This window comes from Penicillium pulvis (genome assembly GCF_028828015.1).
Source record: "Penicillium pulvis strain IBT 33274 chromosome Unknown scaffold_8_segment0_segment0, whole genome shotgun sequence".
In the NCBI taxonomy this organism is placed as follows: Eukaryota; Fungi; Ascomycota; class Eurotiomycetes; order Eurotiales; family Aspergillaceae; genus Penicillium; species Penicillium pulvis.
In genome coordinates this window covers 914,791-935,297 of record NW_026643080.1, presented here as the reverse complement: position 1 = coordinate 935,297, position 20,507 = coordinate 914,791, and the positions used below count along the sequence as shown (strand labels likewise).

The 20,507-nt window shown below is 50.0% G+C and overlaps 8 protein-coding genes across 8 annotated transcripts; 1 reads left to right on the top strand and 7 right to left on the bottom strand.

The window, feature by feature from the left end:
- Window positions 1–195: 195 nt before the first annotated feature.
- N7503_009752 (uncharacterized protein) lies at window positions 196–667 on the bottom strand. Its single transcript, XM_057069298.1, has 2 exons — window positions 500–667; window positions 196–407 (listed from the first exon to the last, which is right to left on the bottom strand). Exons 1-2 carry the CDS (start codon window positions 636–638, stop codon window positions 358–360), a joined length of 189 nt encoding a protein of 62 aa, XP_056915909.1. The 5' UTR covers window positions 639–667; the 3' UTR covers window positions 196–357.
- Window positions 668–4,653: 3,986 nt separating this feature from the next.
- Window positions 4,654–7,266, bottom strand: N7503_009751 (uncharacterized protein; the record flags this gene model as incomplete). The annotated part of the gene is made up of 1 exon (XM_057069297.1): window positions 4,654–7,266. The coding sequence occupies one exon, from the start codon at window positions 7,264–7,266 to the stop codon at window positions 4,654–4,656; it is 2,613 nt and encodes an 870-aa protein (XP_056915908.1).
- Window positions 7,267–7,852: 586 nt separating this feature from the next.
- N7503_009750 (2-(3-amino-3-carboxypropyl)histidine synthase subunit 1/2) lies at window positions 7,853–9,547 on the bottom strand (the record flags this gene model as incomplete). The annotated part of the gene is made up of 1 exon (XM_057069296.1): window positions 7,853–9,547. The coding sequence occupies one exon, from the start codon at window positions 9,545–9,547 to the stop codon at window positions 7,853–7,855; it is 1,695 nt and encodes a 564-aa protein (XP_056915907.1).
- Window positions 9,548–9,792: 245 nt separating this feature from the next.
- N7503_009749 (maleylacetate reductase) lies at window positions 9,793–10,941 on the bottom strand (the record flags this gene model as incomplete). Its single annotated transcript, XM_057069295.1, has 2 exons — window positions 9,793–10,340; window positions 10,416–10,941. The coding sequence occupies 2 exons, from the start codon at window positions 10,939–10,941 to the stop codon at window positions 9,793–9,795; spliced, it is 1,074 nt and encodes a 357-aa protein (XP_056915906.1).
- A 502-nt stretch (window positions 10,942–11,443) lies between these two features.
- N7503_009748 (WD40 repeat domain-containing protein) lies at window positions 11,444–12,762 on the bottom strand (the record flags this gene model as incomplete). The annotated part of the gene is made up of 2 exons (XM_057069294.1): window positions 11,444–12,323; window positions 12,404–12,762. 2 exons carry the CDS (start codon window positions 12,760–12,762, stop codon window positions 11,444–11,446), a joined length of 1,239 nt encoding a protein of 412 aa, XP_056915905.1.
- Window positions 12,763–13,162: 400 nt separating this feature from the next.
- N7503_009747 (glycoside hydrolase family 7 protein) lies at window positions 13,163–14,637 on the bottom strand (the record flags this gene model as incomplete). The annotated part of the gene is made up of 3 exons (XM_057069293.1): window positions 13,163–13,924; window positions 13,977–14,360; window positions 14,422–14,637. The coding sequence occupies 3 exons, from the start codon at window positions 14,635–14,637 to the stop codon at window positions 13,163–13,165; spliced, it is 1,362 nt and encodes a 453-aa protein (XP_056915904.1).
- Window positions 14,638–16,287: 1,650 nt separating this feature from the next.
- N7503_009746 (alpha/beta hydrolase) lies at window positions 16,288–17,585 on the top strand (the record flags this gene model as incomplete). The annotated part of the gene is made up of 2 exons (XM_057069292.1): window positions 16,288–16,694; window positions 16,769–17,585. 2 exons carry the CDS (start codon window positions 16,288–16,290, stop codon window positions 17,583–17,585), a joined length of 1,224 nt encoding a protein of 407 aa, XP_056915903.1.
- A 174-nt stretch (window positions 17,586–17,759) lies between these two features.
- N7503_009745 (uncharacterized protein) lies at window positions 17,760–18,069 on the bottom strand (the record flags this gene model as incomplete). The annotated part of the gene is made up of 2 exons (XM_057069291.1): window positions 17,760–17,982; window positions 18,044–18,069. The coding sequence occupies 2 exons, from the start codon at window positions 18,067–18,069 to the stop codon at window positions 17,760–17,762; spliced, it is 249 nt and encodes an 82-aa protein (XP_056915902.1).
- Window positions 18,070–20,507: the final 2,438 nt, after the last annotated feature.

Genomic DNA, 20,507 nt, shown 5'->3' with positions numbered 1-20,507 from the left:
TTGGAAATGCAAGCCGCGCCTCAAGACTCCTTCTTTATAGAAGATCTTCATTCAACCTGGATAATCAAATCAAAGGTAAAAAAAAGAAAAGAAAAAAAAAACATCGACCAAGCATGACGATGCGCAAATGCCAGTCCATATCCTCGACCCGATTCCCCTCTAATTCACATCACAACTCCATAAAACGAATGTGGCCCTGGAATCTGGGAGTTCCCCATACTTCACTCGCCTGAATATGCAACGCAAGCATGAAAAAATGATATAGACAAGAAAAGAAAAGAATGTATCCATCCTAGAACCCCCGCTGAACTCCATTCATATTGCATCGCGACCGTCATAGAGCGTTATAGTTGGAAATCATCGGCCCGAGGACTGGGCTTGCTGGTCTGCCCTTCGCTGTTCTTCCTCTATAGTCAAATGTCAGGTTATTTTCCTCACTCCCTGCATATGACTTATCATATGTCATAAGTGGGCTTGGAGTTCGCGATCATGGTCATACCTCTAATTTGTTGGATTTTCAAGTTGGTATCTTCCATGAGCTGAGCCCAGTGTGCTTGGTATGACTCGATACTCTGGAGAGGCTTGCCGTCCTTGCCGACGGGTTGTGACTTGACACCTTGGGATTTGATTTGATCCATTGTATAATATGTGGTATAGAAACACAGCGAGGTTATTATGTGCGAAAGAATATTCACAAGAAGAGATGAGCAATAAGTGTTCAAGTATCTGGTTCGAGGCTGTGTTGGAAAATCGAAAAAAATGTCAAGAGATCCCCAGGCCCCTTTATATACACTTCGGGAATCCAGAGACTGAAAATCCAAAATTCCAAAATTCCGAAATCCCTAAATTAAAATGATCGAAACTGGAAAGAGTTGCTGGTTCAAAAAATTTAAAATAATAAAATAATAAAATGATCGCGAATGTTTGCTCCGGGGCAGAAACCGGTCACGAGAGTCACAGCCGCAGAATGTCTCCATTTCTTTTTTTTAATTCTTTTTCTTTCCTGGTTCCACTATTTTTCACAGCCGCTTACATTACATGATTACGCCATTCAAGTCAGGCTGAATTGGCTAGTCCTTCCTAGGAAGGGGGAAAGGTAGGTATTGTTGGAACCAGCTTCACCGACTCTCCTCGCGCCCCTGGATTCGTCCACGGTAGAACGGTCCGCATAACCTCAAGGAGAACCCGGGTTGATCCCGGTAGATACAGGTTATTGGGCGTACATCCGAACAGTGATTGGTCATTTCAGAAAAAATATAGTCTGAGATAATGTAGACTTAAGAAAGCCAGGGGGAGCTGTCCAGTGAGCTTGAAGGTCAAAGCTGAGATCTCATTTCCGCATAATCCATAACAAAAGCAGGATATAATCGTTACTAGCGGATAATATAGCAATACCGACATGGATTAGAAAAAAGCAAAAGACAGGAATCATAAAAAAAAAACATCAGTGGCGCCTTAGATGTTGTGTTCCCCACTCCTTCCTTTCCCCCCCTCCATAACACCTCTGGGACCTATAGGAGGGAGGTTGATGTCAGAGCGCAGGCTAGTGGCTGTGAGTGCTGTGACAATGGAAAGCTAAGATCCCTAGTCAACCGTACTGCGGGTTTCTACCAATCTAAAGTAACCCGCTAAGCCCACCGAATCTCAAGGGCACCTATAGGAGACCTTCCTGAGAACCGCACCAACCCCCCGTACCAATCGGGGGCTTTGTCACCGCATCCGCGCCAGCCGATCTGATATCTGGAGACTAAAGGGAAGGGGGGAGAAAATTAGTTCAGCTCCGTGTGGGTAAGGTGGATAGCTCGGGTTCCAAGGAGGGTATACGGTCTTCCCGGGTGGATACTGTAAGGCGACAAAATAAAAAAAAACAAAAGAAAAAGGGGGGCCAAATACAATAAAACGCATGATAGATGCAGGCGTAAGCGTAGTTGTACCCGGGGAAGCGGATTGGGTTGGCCCCTAGAGATCGGCGCTCGGTCCGCTCGATCGTTCTCAGATACAATCAAGAGTGGTTATGTAAGTCGCTTAAGAACAACCGGAGCGCGTCTATTGGTTATATCAGTTTATTCACCGCCGATAAGACAGTTCCGTTGCAAGGCCGGTTGCATGCCTGGTTTTTATGGTATTTTATGAAATGGAGGGGTTCTGACTCAACCCCCACGTGGTTGCACGCATGGTCACCGTTGCCGTCCTTGACCGCATCATCTACCCAAGTACATTCAAACACGTACTCTGACCTCTTGATGTCCGAGTGTAAGGGAGTCATTGGGTGAAGTCTGTACCTTGTTGGCACTCACCTCCATAGGACACGGACCCGTCTATCACCGACCCAGGGTATATCCGACTATCAGATGACCATTTTGATGCCATTTGTACGTGCCTCATGCTTGTATACCATACATCATGCTTTGAAAGCCGATCTTTACCTGCCTAGAGGGACCTTGACAGCACCACGTACCGCTTCACTCCGGTTATCGCCAGTTCGCTATGCAGGGTGGCTGCGTGACACTCGCGTCGGACCTTCAGCACGACTCGCTATGATGTCTGTCCGCTGTCATAGGCGAAGCAAATAAAGTTTCCGAAACAGTTTTATTCTTCACTATCGTGGGATGCTTGCTTTCCGGGGGCGTTGTCAGCACTGACCGGTCAAGATCAACATTTCGTTGTTTTCTACATACTAGCAGATACTCCATCCCACGTCGACCACGTAGGCCCTTGGTGATACGCAGGCCATTAACTGAGAAAAGCGAAAAAAAAAAAAAAAAATGAGCATCTGTACACTCAAAATCTAGTATAGAAGCCAAGAAAAGTGCGTAGTCGTTAGTACACACTATTATACATTAATATATCATCTATCACCCGCTCTCCACCCCACAGACGGAAGCCAAAAACAAGCCCCATAGAAGGACTACGGAATCTAAGGCTTGCGGGCCCAACCGCCCGGCACTACAGGCGGTCAACACCCAAACAAGTTAAGGGGCTGTGTCGGGCGCCACTCTAGGGCTACTCTACATCGGGAAGGTCTTCTCATTCGAGCGGATGGGGCGGGTGTTTTTGCAACAAAGATACCGTGCGGGATGGTACTTTTGTCACCTATGACAACACTTCCTGAAAACATCAAGGCTTATTCAAGGTAAACCACATTGCCTGAATAACCCGAAAAGCCTGCGAGGAGACAAAAGGACGAAAAATAGGTGGAAGGCAGCCACGAATGCTAGGTCAGACGCGGTAAGAAACATAAAACTGATATCAGGAGCATGTCAAAGGAGCCCAAATCCTGTATACTGTAGACCTATACGGGATGAGAGACCTCCAGCCTCAGGAAAAAATAGATTAAGTGTATACTCCTCCTACAATCCGCCATGCAACGTCAACCAGATCGGAGAAAACAATCGGCGATTCACGATCTCCATCACAAGACTCATCGCCCGGCGTATTCCCTTACGGATATTCCGAGTCGAAACCGGTATCCTGATTCCTGAAGCAAGACCGATGGTGCCCGATCACAGCCTGCTGCGTCATTTGAGTGACAAATCCAAGATCGAGTGACAAAAGTACTGATCGCCCGGCTTCAAACTTCCTCCTGTGCAGGCAGAAGTACAGCCGTCCTAGGCACTCCCGGGGCCCCGTGGCACAATTCTCGATTTGGATTAGTGGGTAGCTACAGTCTCTAACCGTTGCAGCTCGGCCATACGCCGAGATTGAACCGGGGCTACCACGCGGAAACGGGTAGGTCATTTTATTTAGTGGTGCATGAGGTTGATATCTTCCAATCATATAGCCGTTGGTGGCGGGTCTGATCACCTCACCGCTGCAGGGAAAGTCAAAATCAGACATATGATTTATATTATAGCGTGAAGTATTAATCCATATCCAGTGGACTCTTGAAGACTTAATTTTGGGTGCCTATCAGCTTGCGAGGGAATAATGCTATTTCTCAAGGGACTAGTATTGGTCGTTCTCCGCTGATAGATAAGGACGATACTAATAGATGGCTCAGTGAAATGCCTTGCTCCTAGTGATAAATGATGATGATGTCTGGTCAATATACGCCATGCCCTACCCACTCTAGATCACGCACTCTGTCGGGATTAACCAGCCCAGACAGGATAAGCGACATGAAGATCGAAGCGAAGACGGAAGGAGAGAAAAAAAAAGAAAAGATACATCGGAAAAGTAGCTCGGTGCCTGCGTCCATTGGCCAGCCACGTCGTCAGACCGATTTGTGTCCCTGCAAACTGCAAACTCGTAGACCAAAGAGTAGAGAGCGCTCAGGGCGTCCATCTGCAACTCCGGTCCGATTCAAAAGGAGGGGTTCGAACAAAGAGGAAGGATATTAGGGCGGGAAACAAAAAGAATCCGGAAATGCGCCCCGCCATGTTGCAACGCCTGGTTGATCCACCGTGGGATGCATTAGCTTGGCCCGGCATGCATGGATCGCTTTGCGTAACGTGTTCCACAATGTGAAGATAGAGTAAAATATAAGGATAAAAAAAAATGAAGATCAGGAGTGACTCCCCGCTGGCGCCGTGATATATGGTAGTTCGCTAAAGTAACCGAGATCGAGGCAGATGTAAAAAGAATAATATGGCGCCCAGCGGATGAAATCAAAGTGAGACCTGGTCCTGGTAGAGGGGATTGAGACACGACGTCTTATTCGAACTCGTAAAGTGGCGTGATATAATTGGTCCCGGCAACGAATAGGGAGGATCCCACTTCGACGTCCGAGTCCGCAGGCGGTTCTAGAGAACCGCTAGGCAAGATATTATCGGACTCGTGATTTTCGATGGGTGTGACAGGAATCCCATCATCCGGACCATGCTCGATACAGTCGAAGAACTGACCGGCATACTCGGCCACTTCATTGGCCACTTTGAGTTCCAAAATGCCCTCTAGCACCTGCATGTCCCTTTTCCACTTGCGCTCTCTGCGGGCTTTCTCCTCCTCTCGACGGCGGCAAGCGCCATCACGAGCACGGACTTTCATGCAGTTTGGGCACAGATAGTTCTCTTCGCAGTAGGTGCACTTGCAGGGAGGGTTGGCTGTTACGCAGTCTTGGCAGACATACACTGCACAGGCCTTGCATTCTCGGAGTGAGCTTGAGCACCGCTGTCGCTGATCCCCATGGGAACGGTACTGCGGGCAGAAGAAGGACTGACAGCCTTGCCACCGCGAGGCCTCAAATGCGGACTCAAAATACGAAGATGAGGGGGAGGATGACCCGGAATGGTTTGACGGTGGTGCGGAGAACGAGCGAGTAGGATTTCGAGGAAAAAGAGACGGATCGCCGATGGGCGGGTCGGATAGATTGTCATCTATGATCATGTCACCCTGTTGGTCCTCGATGAAACTACTGTTGGTGGAGTCGATCAGGCGCTGAGTGCGAAAGGGAAGGTCAAATCCCGAAACTTGATTGAATGACGCATCAGGGGATGGAGGGCTGACCGCCGATCGGTTTTGGATGGTCATTTTCTCAAATGCGAGGTCTCGGTAGCCACAGATACGCAGACGGAGACCACGGAGGTCATGCTCGATACAAAGTGGCTTGGAGCAGCTTTTGCAATGCACCTTCCACTGTGGCGAGTCGTAGCAATCCTGGCACAAGTTCCGGGGACATGGTGAGACTTGCCGATTAGGTGGCCCTAGCAACCACTTCATCATGGCGAGGTGCCCAGTCTCAAGAGAATAATCCGGTTTGCTAGGATCACCGTAAGCGTACTTTGGGAATGTCTTGCTCCACTCGCTAACGGTGTACTCGAGGTCCTCCCAACCTCGGTTACGAGGCAAAGGAACAGCGCGCACTTGGTCCACGTCCCGACTGGGAGTGCCAATGCTGATGCCCCCACCTCCAGAAAAGATAGGTTCCGTGCAGCACCAGTGAAACTTTAGAGCAGGATGTGATGCCGGTGCTCCTCCATGGAAGGGAGTGTTTTCAAGAGGATTTGCGATGGGGTCCTGCATCGAGCTAGGTGAAAGTGTAGCCCCAGGGGCCCACCAGAAGGAGTTGGGAGTTTGCAGGTCGCGTTCATGATGATGCGCGGCAGATGCGCCGGAGTTTGTACGGTGAAGGTAGGGCCGCTCGTAAGCGCAACTGGCACACAGGGTTCTGCGGCACCCCACGCAGTGCATCAGAATACTGCATTGCTCACATCTCTCTGAGATATCCTCCAGGCAGCCATCGCATTTTACATTGTGCACGAATTGAGTATGGCTTCGACGAAGATGTGCAGGAGTCATCTTACCCTCGCCCAAGTCAGGCCCTTCGCCTGTGCCAATCGCCTCTCCGTTGCATCCCGTATCGCAATTCTCCCAGAGCTTCCCATCATCTACATGCGGGCGATGTATAGATGAATCAACTGGCCCGATCCAGTTCTTGCATCTCCAAAGTCGATCAAATACCACCCAGACTTCAGGGGAACCTTGCGGAACTCGCATGGAGACATATCCGCGCCTGCGAAAACACCTGCCAGCAGGCGTTGTACACCACGCGGTATCCGTCCAAATCCCCAGTTTGTGGCAAAGGTTGACAAGTTCATGAGTAGGCTCTGAGTCGGAATCCTTGCGCAACAGCGACGCAGTGAGATAAGGCCGGCGACGATGATGGCGGCATCGATATGCGTAAAGACTCTTGAGCGCTAACCGTTTCGTCGCCGGGGAGCTGCCGACATTCCGTTCCATGTCCACGTCATATTGCAGTCCGAACATCGTCAGATAAGGGATGATGTGATACTTGAGAGAGACATTCTTGCAGCCGCGAACAGAAAGATGCTCTAAGTGTTCTCTGCGCGCATGCAACACCGTCGAAATCAAAATCTGACCTGAGACGGCCGTGTTATCCAGCTCCAAGCTCCGCAGGCACCCGCTGAATGGGATTACCACATGCATTAACAGCTGGTCCAGGGCGTATGGGCGGGATTGACGTTGCGTTTCGAAATCCGACATGCCCGGAATGACAATCCGGCTGGCCGGCAAACTGCCGGATGGGTAGAGTAGACGAAATGAGAGAGACCTCCATGCGATCGGATATGAGCGAAGGAATGTGCGAAGGTAGTGTGAGGTGTGGTAGAGCTTGATAATGGTGTCGGTCGGAATTTGGAGTAATAGGGATTCTATAATGGGAGCATTGGTGGTGATCACGCGCTCAAAGAGAGAAAGAGGACGTTCCACCGGGAGGACTGAGTTCTGAAGGGCCGTTTCTACCAGCTGTTGTGGCTCTTGCTGGGGATCGATGGCCCGCTGCTCTGCCATGATGTCGTGGCGGTCCATGGTGTGGGCCGCGGATATGCTAAAATCTGGGGTTCTCGGTCTTCAGGTCGAAAGGTCCAGGAACGCGAGATCGCGAGTCGGTAGAGCAAAGGCGCAGCACATCATAGGATGCAATGAATGGATTCAAAAGAAGAGAAAAATCACATCTCAAGATAAGCCACCATGCAAGGCCATCAGACGTGAAGTATAATCGATAAGGGTGTGAGATCGCAAGGGCGGAGTTGGAGAATCCGAAGGGGGAGCGAGGGGGAGAGAGAGGGGAAGCAGGATAAATGAGGAGTCGAAGAGTGAGAAAGAAGGTCCACTACTCTCAGACCGAGACAACCTGACAGCTAAAATCTGGGAAAAAAAGATGATACAACGAAAGCAAAGGTTCAAAATGCAGATCAAAGAAAAAGAAGATCAAACTTTCCACTTTCTTACGGATGCGCCCGTAGCCGTCATGTGATGCTAACACTATGACTGTCTAAGGGTATATTGCTTCACGCTGTATACATGAGAAGCCCCTGTGAAGATATATCATACCTCACTAGTGAAATAGTGTACTGTGTATGTACTCGGTGTTCAAAGATTGACAAAAAACCGGCTAATGTCTCTCGCCTGATTCGCCAACCGTATACCCCCTGGCAATACCCTTGCGCCCTTCCTTGACCAGCGTACTATCTGATTCCTCGTCATCGTATCGAATGTCAAAGTCACTGCCCAACCCCTTCCAGGTTCGCTGCGACCGTAAAAATTCAGCCCCTGGTGATACGGCACCGCCGATCATCGCAAGATCGCCCTTAGCCCGCCGGGCCAGCGCCCTAGCAGCGGAAGGCCCAGACGACCCATCGATCGCGGCGGAAGCGCGGGGTGCGGGATCCCGCATCGGTCGCGAATGAGAAACGTAGCGCCCAGTACGCAGATCGAACTCGGGCGGTGCAGACTCGGGTTCCGACATGTCATCTTCCTCGTCTACGGTTGCACCGTTTGATGTCTGGTCTGTTTCGTCCGACTCCCCATTCGGCTTGTCGAGGATGGCTTGGAAGTTGCTTTGCCAGGATCCCGTCCACACCCGCTCGTCGTCACTCTTCAGCGCCAGCTCCAATTCAAACGGTGTGATGACTGGCGTGAAGAAATCCTTGCTGTCGACCAATGAACTCTCCCAGCAGCCGATCACCACCCAGCCACCAATCTCACTGAAATTGGCGATTTTGGCGGCGTTAAGTTTGCCTACGACAAACATGTAGCTCTTCTTGCCAGCGGCGGCAATCTTTTCTTTCACATGATCCACAATGCCCATATAATTCTTTACACTGAGGGTGTTGATCAGAATACCCCAAATCGGGACTGTTGTGAGGCGGGTAATCAGGGCATATCGCCGTCCCAGTAATGCCGCAGTAGATGCTGGCAAAGGCTTAACACTGTTGTTGCCTGGGTTATTGGTGGGGTAAATATGAATAGCAGCCACACGAGAAGCAAGGGTCAATAGAAGAGCAGTTGGTGGGTCGGAGATGTGGAACAACTGCCATTCGGACAGGGTATCGGGTGCCTCCCTGACAGACACAGGCACAGAGCGGTTGGGAATGGCTGATGAAGGCTCATGGATCACCTCTGTAGCAAACAAATTGCTATATCCGTCATCGACAAGGCGCTTAAACACGTCCTGGATATGACCGGAGTAAGTGACATCGGCTGCAATGATGACTTTAGTGGTCGGATCCGTATAAGTCGTCTTGAAAGCCTCCACGACAGGGTCTATCGACAGTGGCTTGTTTGTAAAGACATATATCACCGGCAGCCTCGCAGTTGGGGACAGGCAAGACCTCCCGTAGTGCACCGCGACATCGGCATCCACATGCTCCGCCGCCACTTCATCCACGCAGCATGTACCGTAAGAGGTGTCAGCCAAAATGTATAACCGCGGCGACCAAGTCTCCTGCTCATCCACAGACAGCTGAGACACACCCTCTGTTATATTTCCTTCCGTGTCGGTTTGACCATTTGCCTGTCCCGCACTTGTCCCATTCGCACTGGCAACCTCCTCTGAATGAAGACCGCGGCTGAGGAGCTGAAACACCCGCGGAGCATCAGGGAGCATATCATCGGGGAATTGTAGAGCGATGCGCTTGTATCGGGCTTGGCGGATTTCCTTCAAGGTGCGCTCGATGTCGTATGTGATCGATAGTTCGGCATCGGACAGTCGCTGAGAGGCATGGGTTGGGGCGACAGGCTCGGTCAATTCAAACAAGCGGTCGTCCGGAGTGGACAGCACCGGAGCTGCCTCCATCTGAGTACCCATTATAATTCAATAAGTTGGTGTTGGCGTTGGAGGGGTAAAGACGGGAAAAGCCAAAATTTTGTAGAAAAAAATACGATCCCCCACTTCCCCCGCCGCCGATAACCATAATTATGGATCAGCCCATTGGTAGATACTCAACATACCACTTCTTCAAGGAAGATTACGCTACATAGCATTTGAGAGGTTTAAGGAAGCAAGAGTCATGTTTCAATGTATTCAGAATCATAAAAATGCATTTATCTGATCTACAGGTTGGCATTTGCCGGCTCACCCACCCAGACCCTGCGAATCAACTCACGAATCGGTTCCCGCTCAATCGCCCGTGGGTTCCAGTAAGGGTTAGAAACAGCAATATCAGCCGCCTTGTCAATATCCTCCTCCTTCATGCCGAAGTCCTTTAGGCCACGCTTGACCTTCAGCTTGGTCAGCAAGACATTCAGACCATGGATAGCGTCACCATTGCTGTCTGGTAGGGCATCCGCGAGCTTCTTCATGGCCTCGGGGATGTTGGGCGCATTGTAAGAGATGGCGTGAGGCAGGACAGCGGTATGGGTCTCTGCATGAGGGAGGTTGAAGCTACCACCGAGAGTGTGGCACAGCTTGTGATGAATGGACATGCCCACACTACCGAGGCAGGTACCACAGAGCCAGGCACCGTATAGAGCTTTAGAACGGGCAGATTGAGAAGAGGGGTTCTCGACAATCTCGGGAAGGGCGGATGCAAGGGCCCGGGTGCCTTCAATAGCCATCATGGTGATGATCGGGTTGGTGTTGCGGGCGTAGAGCGCTTCGACTGCATTTCCAAATGGATAGAGTTAGAATCTTCAAGGCTTCGAGCAGTTGCAAAATGATGTTCAGAACTACTTACCAGCGTGAGCAATTGCATTGACTCCACTGGTGGCACTCATAGCCGCTGGCAGGGTCATAGTCAAGTCTACATCGTAGATGACGGTACCAGGCAAGATCTTGGGATCGGAACGCGTCTGCTTCAACCCATTGGCCGTCTCGCCTAAGATAGGAGTCATCTCACTACCGGCATAGGTTGTCGGAATGCAGATATGAGGCAACCCAGTGCGAATACTAATCGCTTTCCCCAGACCAATGGTACTTCCACCACCAATAGAAATCACCGAATCAGCACCCTGCGCCTTCGCATACTCGAGAGCCTTGTCGGTAATATGTGTGGGAGTGTGCATAGTAGCCTCGCTGAAGATACCAGCCACTTGACCCTGGAGCACATCCTTGACGTTCTCGGCCTGGCCAATTTGCTGGGGTGTCGACAGTACCAATGGAGAATTCACCTGCAACCGTGCGATCTCCTCGGGGAGTTTCTGCAGTGTACCGCTGCCGAACACGACGCGGCCGGGGTTGGGGTTGTACTCGAAGGAATCCATTTTTATTGTATATAGCCAACGCCAGTTATGGGCGAGCCAATGCAGTCTTATAATCGACTATCCACCCCACACCCCACCGTGCTCCGACGAACGTCATGCGCTACCGTGGGGCCGTGGGGTCTGCCATCGGCAGTTAGTACTGAGCTTGGTTCCGAGGTCGGGTCGATTGAAGCCTATAGACTAGATTTAAATCTCATTTAAAAGCGTAATCTGGTAATTCACAGACTGAGTATCATATCCCGGGCAGTTTTTCCTGAAAGAACGGTCTACTGGCCTGACAAAGTCTGATCTCAAAAGAAGCGCGGAAATCCCCCCGACATTAGTTCAGCATGAATAAGCATTCATTCCTCGGATATAGCTTACTTTACCCAAACTTCTTAAAGCCGCGGATATAACCTTGGAACTTCAACTTGCTACAGTGGAATGGAACTCAAGATAGTCTAGATTATACATTGTTGGCCTTTGGATTGTATTCTGCAGATGGGTATCAGATAATGCAGTATTAGTCCATATCGGCAAAGGCCATGACATGTGCACCGCTTTCCTTGCGATTGGCCTTCTTCTGCTTCTTACGCTCTCGTGCACTGGGCTTCTTCTTCTGTTCCCGATCGCTATCATCGGAATCATCACTATCGTCACTGTCATCAAGCATATGCTTTCCACCATCCATATCATCTCCGGCACCGTCGGTTGCGACAGCTTCATGCCAAACCTTGACAATCTGCCCTCCACCGGAGACCATGCGTCCCTCGACATCCCATCCTAGTCCCACAACACCCTCAGTCTCATCATGCTGGACCTCTGATACAACCTTGTTCGAACCGATGCGCACAAGCTTTACCAAGCCATTGGCCAGACCAGCGGCCACGAGCTTGCCATAACCCAAGTCGCCGGGAGCCACAGCCAGTGTATCAATCGACTCGCCACCATCATTGCTTCGCTCAACATAGATGCGCTCATCCTGATCATCCCATACGCCCTTCTCCCATAGAGTAATGATGCCGTTTGAACCACCGACAAGCACCTTCTCTCCACGACTGGTTCCGCTGCTGGGCAATCCACCCATGTATGCGGAGCTAATCAATTCCTCCTCTTGGTCTTCACTGCGCACAAGCACGCCTCTCCGTAGATCCGTCACTGCCAAAGTAGTTCCACCAGTTGTAACCCATTGCTTGCTGAATCCGGAAGTACTGGTGTCGGAGGCAGGCAGAGGGGTCAGGGAAGAAACGTAATCGTCGTGCGGGTGATGCGACTGCTCTGGTCGAGCAGAGACCTTGGAGTAGGGTATGCGCAGATCGTAAAGGTGGAGGGCGCTGGAGTCTGTCGCAAGCAGAAGAGTCTGGGGAGAGAGCGCATGAATGATAGTGGGAGAGTCGACGGAGCTATTAATGCCAAGGCCGTACATTAGCTTCATTCAATCTTGTGAATGTCAAATATCTGTCGCTTTTGCGCGGATAGTTACCCTTTCTTTTCTAGTGGAATGACGATCTTGTTTTCCACCTGTCCCGTCTCAGACTTTGCGGCCTTGACGAGCCCATCGGTACCAGCCGAGTACAGCATCTCTCCATCAGTGCTAAATCCCAAGGACCGACAGCTACCCTTGTGCCGTCTTGTCCGCCACATGGTGTCGATATGACCCTTGCCAGTGCGACTGGAGGAGTTGGATGCCTCATCATCTTCGCTGCTGGCATCTTCAGAGGGCAATCGGAAGGTCTGGACATGGCCCGAGGCTAGACCCACGGACACTACAGGTTGTCCGGGGTGGATGGCCTGAGTGAAAAGGTCCGAGGAGAGCGGAAGGGTGCAAACCGTGTCGAACATGGTTGTGCGAAAAATGTGACCGGTCGGAAAGTGACTGAATCACTGAGAAGGGCCAATGCCTTGTATTTTGGGTGTTAATAGATTGTGAATTGAGTTTTTAAAGTTAGTGAAGCTTGAAGCTTCCGTTTTTTCTTTTTAGCGGGCCGAGGATCTTCCGTGGTCTATTGGTTCAATGACATCAACGGAATAGAACTGTTATTCTGTCTCTGATGTTTTGCAATATTTTGATCAAATGCGATACATAAAAATTCAAGTCAAAAATAATATCAGACTCGATCTCGAAAGAATTGAAGTTCAAAAAGCAAACAAAAGCAAGTTCCATCCAACATGTCCCCAATCTCTTCTCCACTTTGTCCCGCCGTCAATCCCGCAGAACCTCATACTGGCCAAATTCTCAAATTTATGAGGAATATGTCGATCCGATAGGACCAAACTTGATGCCTGAGAAGACCACATTGGCTGAAGCAGACGCAGACTCGATGTCACTCGGCGCGCCAGACGAAGTAGAGCAAGTACCACGCGCAACACCAGGGTCCGAGGCGGTCGCGTTGGTCGGGTAATCGCTATCCAGCCAGAGCATATCGGAATAGTGGTCATCCCATAAACTCAAAACAAGCACCATGCCCTGCTCCAATCCCTTGCTCATGCCAGACATACCGCCATGCTGGGAAAAGATATCCTCATCCCCGAATGCGGTCTTCTGTGCTGTGCAGAAGTCCGACGTGATCGAGTTTCCGGAGACCCCGCTAACATCAGATGCCGAGTTGGCAATCACCACACCGTCCTGGACGTAAATACGCTTGATCTCGCTGAGTGTTCCGGTGTCGGTACCATCATCGGTGATGAATTGCGTGACGACCGTCATCTTCGAGTTGGTATCGACGATCTTGTCCGGTCCAAAGAAGCTGGCGTTGCCCATGCGGTAGGGGTTGAAGTCACATCCGTCTGGATCGCAGGTTCCACCGTAGCGGCTGCTTGAGTACGTGCCACCGCAGTCATCTTCCTCGCACATAGTCTGGCTAGCAGTGTCGCAAGGGTGAGGGGTCAGAGCAGTGGAGATGCTGTTCGCTTCCCAGATGTCCATCTCTGCACAGCAAGAGCCGTGGTTGCCAATTCCAGAGTTGGAATCACTGGTTGAAGGGACCCAGCCATCGACGTTGCCCTGCATCAGTCAGCTTATGAATCTATTACTTTGTTTTCGTAGCTGGACTCACTTGACCATTGATGAACTTCAGGTCCCGGGGGCACTGAGAATCACAGTATCCAGTACCGTACTTGGCACCAGCAGTGTTGTTCGTGTACTGGGACATGCCTCCATCCGAGTCCATGGAAACGAAGTATAGGGCACCGTTAAGTCCACATGGGAGATTGGAAACATCCACATCGAAGGTGAACTCGTTGTTCAGAAGTTTGAAGGTCTGGTAGGTGCTGTCATCCTCCATCAAGAACAGTCGCGAGCCGACGTTGGAGCCAGTGACGAATCCCAGAGTCAGTGCATCTGCATCGGTTGTCACACCGTATGTAGATTCATAGTCCGCGCCATCTAGGGCGCAGTTCGTGGCACAGGTAGTGTCATCGGGGCAAAGGGTGGCATCCCACTATTTTCGATTGAATTGTCAGTGGTTATTACATTTCCTTATTTGTCCGAGGAAAATATACCGTATTGCCAGTATAGCAATTCGTGGAATCATCGGTCGAATGCACCCAACGCCAGTTGGCGTCGATAACAACTGAGCCAGACTGCTCAGTGCAACTGCCGCTAGAAGTGCACTCCTCCCAGGTAAGGGATGGATGGGTTTCGGTAGTCAATGTGCCAGCCTGCTGGGCACGAGCAGCTACCATCAAGGCAGAGAAAAGGAGGGCCCGTTGAGCCATCTTGGATGACTGAAAGGAATGAATGTTATGGTCAATGGATTTCCTGGCCTGCAGTTGAAGAACAAATACTTGGGATGCGAAGATGATACTCCTTTATATACCATTTTTCAGCAGATCTGCATCTGCCAATCCTAGCCATTTCAGACCCAGCCAAGTTCTTCTGACACATTGACTTTGACATAACGGAGCACCAGACCGTCGCCGAATTGGTATGGACGAAGGCAAGAAAGACCCTTCATCAAATGAACGGGGGTTTCCAGATCGGGCGACTTCCGTGTCGTGTATAGATTTGGATGTGGACCCTGCTCCATGATCAGGATGGGAAGGATCATCATTAGGCTCAATAGATGTCTCGCCAGGGTCTCAAGCGGAAACAGGGCGGCTAGTGCCTCCTTTTCCACTACAACGCACATCCACAGGGTGGAATGTTTTCGGACCTAGCTGTATCGATCGCCCGCCTATGCTCAAAACGTAATTGGTGCCCTCAGCAAGATTACGACTAGGTCTCGCTCTACATTCAAGAACGTAACGCATAATTCTGATTGTTCCACTCGGTTGGGTTCTGTATAGTGCCAAGTGTCATGAGACGCTTGCGGGGTGGCTGAAGCCCCCAAAGTGCCACTAGATTTCCTAACTGCCGGAAGGTACACATCGAGCCACAGACGTAGGGGTACAATGCCATTCTAGATTCTGGAATATTCAGAGACTCGAAGAGTGGTTCTGCATGACCGTTTAGGTATAGGGCGTTTCAGATGGACCAGACCCCTCCCGGGTAAGATTGACTGGGCACACGGAAAAAATAATACATACTGTCCTTCAATGAGAGGACGGATACCAAGCAACTTGAAACGCTATGAATCTTTCAACACGAAACAAAAAATTTCTCACGTGTAGAAGCCCCTTATAGATACACGACACTACTCAGCAACCAATTTTGACCGATTGACACAACAAGGATATCTACAACGGTAGGTGCGAAGCCCCGACAAGATTCTATATACTGCTAAGATCAATTCATATTCATTAAAGATGATAACTAATAGAAATCTTCTGGATCAAATATATGCCTGTCTATCCTCCAGCTCATGCTTTTGCCCAGGAGAACGAACACATTGCCTAATGCGTCACGGCGGTCCTATTGCATTAGTTGAAAAAGCATGAAGTAGCGATCTTGTCAGTTCAGCTCTAGCGTTTGGAAGCAGGGTCTTCATTCAAGATTAGAGAAAGTCCGTTGCTGATCTTTACCTCGAAGAGCAGGAAATGCGGCCGAAATTGGATTATGGGTTCCTGGGCGCTGGCTTTTTAGGCTGAAATCCAGGACCTGGGAATTTGACACGGGGACGTTGACCGTACCCGGGGTATGATCAACTAGAGCTTCTAGAAGCTTTCAATCGTTCTGTACTTTGATACACTTGATTTTAATCAAAAAAGAAAGTAGAATGTTTGTTATGTTTGGATCTGATGACGTCTTATCTGATCCTTATCGGCCACATGGGCCTCGGCCCCATCGGACTCGGCTTTCTCTTTCATTATTCACCTCCTTAGCAGCGTCGCATTACAAAATCACGGTATATCCGTCCATTTCTCACCCCATAGTACACCAGTAAGCCCGTTCATCGGCTGTTCCCGAGGGGGTATCCGCTAGCAACCATGGCCCTGTATCACCAAACCGTGGATTTCCTTTCCGACTCCTGGGCCAACCAGCGAACACAACTCCCCTTGCTAGCAGTGACTGGCGCTTCATTCACATTAGGTCTGCTACTTCGGTCCCTTTTGAGCCGCGAAGAACACCGTGGCGGTGTCCTTCCTTCCCCGCGCGCGACTCTCCTGGGGAGTCTCTCGGATGAGGAGAACCGCAAACTGCCTCTCCCTAACGATAACCTTCCCGGTGGGCGCGATGTTGCCAGTCCATACGGCTCGCTCCGGGTATACGAATGGGGTCGTGAGGATGGTCCGAAGGTCTTGATGGTTCATGGTATCACCACCCCCTCTATCGCGCTGGGCGGGGTGGCCCATGCGCTGGCGGACCGGGGCTGCCGTGTGATGCTTTTCGATCTGTATGTCTCTTCGCAACCACTCAGTCCTTCCCTCTCGCTTGGTCCTGCATATGATACTTACGTTGAATGTCCAGTTTCGGCCGAGGATACTCTGATTCGCCGGCGGATCTGCCTCAGGATAATCGCCTTTTCACTACACAAATCATGCTTGCTTTGACATCATCGCCGATCTCATGGACCGGTGCAGAGTCCGGAAAGTTCTGCCTCGTCGGGTACTCCCTAGGTGGAGGAATTTCTGCCGCCTTTGCCTCATATTTCCCACATCTCTTGTCATCTTTGGTGCTTCTAGCTCCTGCTGGCATGATGCATGACTCCCATGTTAGCTCACAGGCCCAGCTTTTGTACTCCGGAGGCATCATTCCAGAGAACATACTTGAATATTTTGTCAAGAAGCGTCTGCGAGCGGGGCCGTTAGTTTCCAAGCCTAAGGATGGAAAGCTCGATGTGTCAGATGCACTGAACCAGGAGGCCCCCAGTGAAAATGCGGCGGAAGCTCAGGTGCTGTCGCGGGAATATCCCCATCTTAACGTCCCGGCTTCCATTGTGTGGCAGGTCGATCATCACCATGGCTTTGTTCATGCTTTCATGTCCACCATGCGTCATGGCCCGATCTTCCGCAAGCATCAATGGAATAACTGGGCACGCCTTGGAGAGTACTTGAGCGCGCAAAATAGTGGTTCGTCAAAGAATCGAGGACCTAAGGGTCTACCGAGCGATAAGGTCCATATCTTGTGTGGCAACACTGATGCCGTCATCGTTAAGGACGAGCTTGTCACAGATGCCACAGCTGCCCTTGGTGGAAATGCGGTTTTCAAGTTCTACGAGGCAGGACATGAATTCCCCAGCACCAGATACGATGAGGTGGCGTCATACATCCTAAAGGTGCTTTAATATGACTAGCTGGCCTGGTTGTTTCTTGGAGGATTCAGACATTTAATTTTCTATCGCGTTGGATAGACTAAAGAGTACATACATAGACAAAGGAGCCATTTATAAACACAGGATATCAAGCATGCTCCCTCTTCTTTCTCTTTCCTTCCCTCTTTCCCTTTCTCTCTTCCTTCACTACTTCCGGCTCTTCATGATCTCATCCAGAGCATTGACTTGATTTGCTAGCCCAGCGAGATGAGTGGATCGCTCTGCTGCAGCTGCACCAGCGTAGTATGGGCCTTCCGAAGCTGAAGCCCGAGCAAATCGGTCAACACTGCTGTGGTTTGCGCGTGGAACCTGACTGATATTGCTCTGCGAAAGTGCACTAGTGGTGGTGGTAGTGGTGCCATTCTGAGCGCTAGGTTCCCATACATGTTAGTTATCATGATCGCACTCGAGCTGGTAAGAGGAGTACTTACGCGGAGGAAGAATCTGGGCGGGACATGACTGCAGATTTTGTTGTTTGTTGAAGAATTCGGAGATTGACTAGTTCAAAGACTCGATTGTGATAAGATCGAAAGGATATGGAGTTCTGATATGGATACTCTGAAATCTCGTTGGTAGTGATGATGGTTGAAATCCTGTTGGATGATGATAGCATTATGAGAGCAGGGCGTCTCTCCTTTTATACAAAAGACAAGGCCTACCATGAGGCTATGCTCGAGCCCCAGGCATGCCTTCACACACGCGAGCTCCCCAGGAGCTCGCATCGTGGTATCCACATGGACCCGAGAAAAAAAATTAAAAAAAGAAAGAAAAAGCCAAAAAGAAAAGAAATTAAGCTAAGCAAAGAAAGGAATGATGAATGGATCATCATCTCGCATCGAAAGTCCACGACAGGATCCACAGGCCATGACCCCTGTGACACCATTCCGCCGTCAGAGTCGAGACGCCCGGGGTTGTCCGCATGAACTACTTCTCGTATGCCCCAAATTCCAGTTCAGCGGACGCTAACCCAAAGTAAAAATAGCGTGGGAAGTGCATACCCGCCAATTCGTTCGAAACAGGCGACGAGGCGAATACGATTGGACCGAGCTCTGCATAAAAATGGGGCTACAAGGCAGGTACAGGTGCCGGATGCAGTAGTGGGAGCGGTCCCTTTCAAGGGCACACATTATTCAAAACAGTCGGCACATGGCCAACCACATGTTTCAGCGCGGGATTAAGCTAAATGGGGTATATGGCCCGTAGAATGAGGGAAGGGATAAGAGTATTTTCCCGCGGGTTGACGCAGGTTCAACGGGGATCATCAGTGAGAGATCTAACAAGGGTCCCCAAGGGCAAGGGCAACGTCATCTGGAAGAGCCTAGATGCTCGGTACAGGGTTGGCGGTAAATGCGCGCGTTTCAAAATGATTCTCGCGTGGGAATTACACCCTTAGAAAGTCTCTTTTTTTTTACTTTTGCATTTTTATATTTTTATATTTCTGTTTTCAAAAGTTGAAACATGTCGTGGGACCAACGTGGTCGATCACATGGAGTTCATGCATTGGGCCAGGGAATTTACAAAATGATTATTCTTTAAACATTGGTCAATTTTAAAAACAGCTTGGGATTGGATACATTCTCCCGACCACGCGCAGAGTTATGCTCGTTCATTTCCCTTTCTCGCGATAGCGCCGGGTGATCCCTTGCGAGAATACGTATTATACGTGGAACAACAGTCGTTGCGGAGATAGCAAGGCCGTAAGTCCATACCAGCCACGTATTCTGTGTACTAAGAACCTTACGAATCATTTAACTCATTCTACACAGCCTTAATACCAGCCGCTGGAATGCGAAGACGCCGGATCAGGGATAGTGAGGATCTTCGAACACGCGAACCCTCTGTTTCAAGACGAATCAAGGGTTCTATCTCCGAGAAAAGGGGTAACACGTGGATTTACGTTGATGCAATTTGCACATTTGTGTATGACGAGTCCAAAAGTCGATATGGGAGTTCCTGAATATAGAAAGTATCAGCAAAGATGGGTATGATGACCAGCCACTAAGTGGCTTTCGGCTGAACTCCTTCCTTGGTACGTGCTTGTCTTCTTTAGGTAGATCATGGCCCAGCACCGGGGCATCGGGCACTGCGTTTACGAGACTGAGCGAGGACGAAGTGGGGATAGCCGAGTGGCTGAGCATCATTGCCGGGTTTCATAGGTTTATCTCCCGAGATGAGCAAGCAAAAGAGCATGATTGGAGACCGATGAGGGGGAAGAAAGAAAAGCAAATACTGCCCCCAAACTCGTTTAGGCTAGCGGGTCGCTCCCAATGAAATTGCAAGTTCACTGCCGAAGTATGCAGTTCAATGACCACATAAACGTTCGGATGATGCCCAGTGCGGGATAAGAAAGCCACAAAAGCCATATGGAGCCCGGTGTTTCAGATAATTAAGTTGCTTCTCCCACGCGTTCTAAGGGGAAAGCATTCCATAGCGAGCAATGTTTGACGACGTTGCGGGTCTATGCAAGGCACATCTGGTCCAAGCTCCGGCAACCTTATCTCCTCATAGGGTCAGCTACTAATTGCGCCCAGCGTCGATCTCTTGACTCAAATTTACCGTTCGTATGTTGTGGCCCCTAAGCACTGTAAGATGATCAAGACGATCCAGTCGATCATCAGAGGGGAACCGGTGATCGCTCAAGCTGACGTTGGATGCTTGGCAGATACCAGCTGGGTGATTTGTACCACATTGACCCAAATTGCCGGGTGCCGCCACAGTGCGCCCGATGGTAGCCCTAAGGGCTGCGCTGTTTTCAATCGTGAAAAAGCAAAGAGAGAAAGAACAATGGCGAGGATCAAGTGGCCCCCCCTTTTTTTTTTTTTTTTTTTTTTTTTTTGTAAAGATGGAATTCTCATTTGCTCAATTTCCTACCTATCACAAGCAAGCAAAAACCAA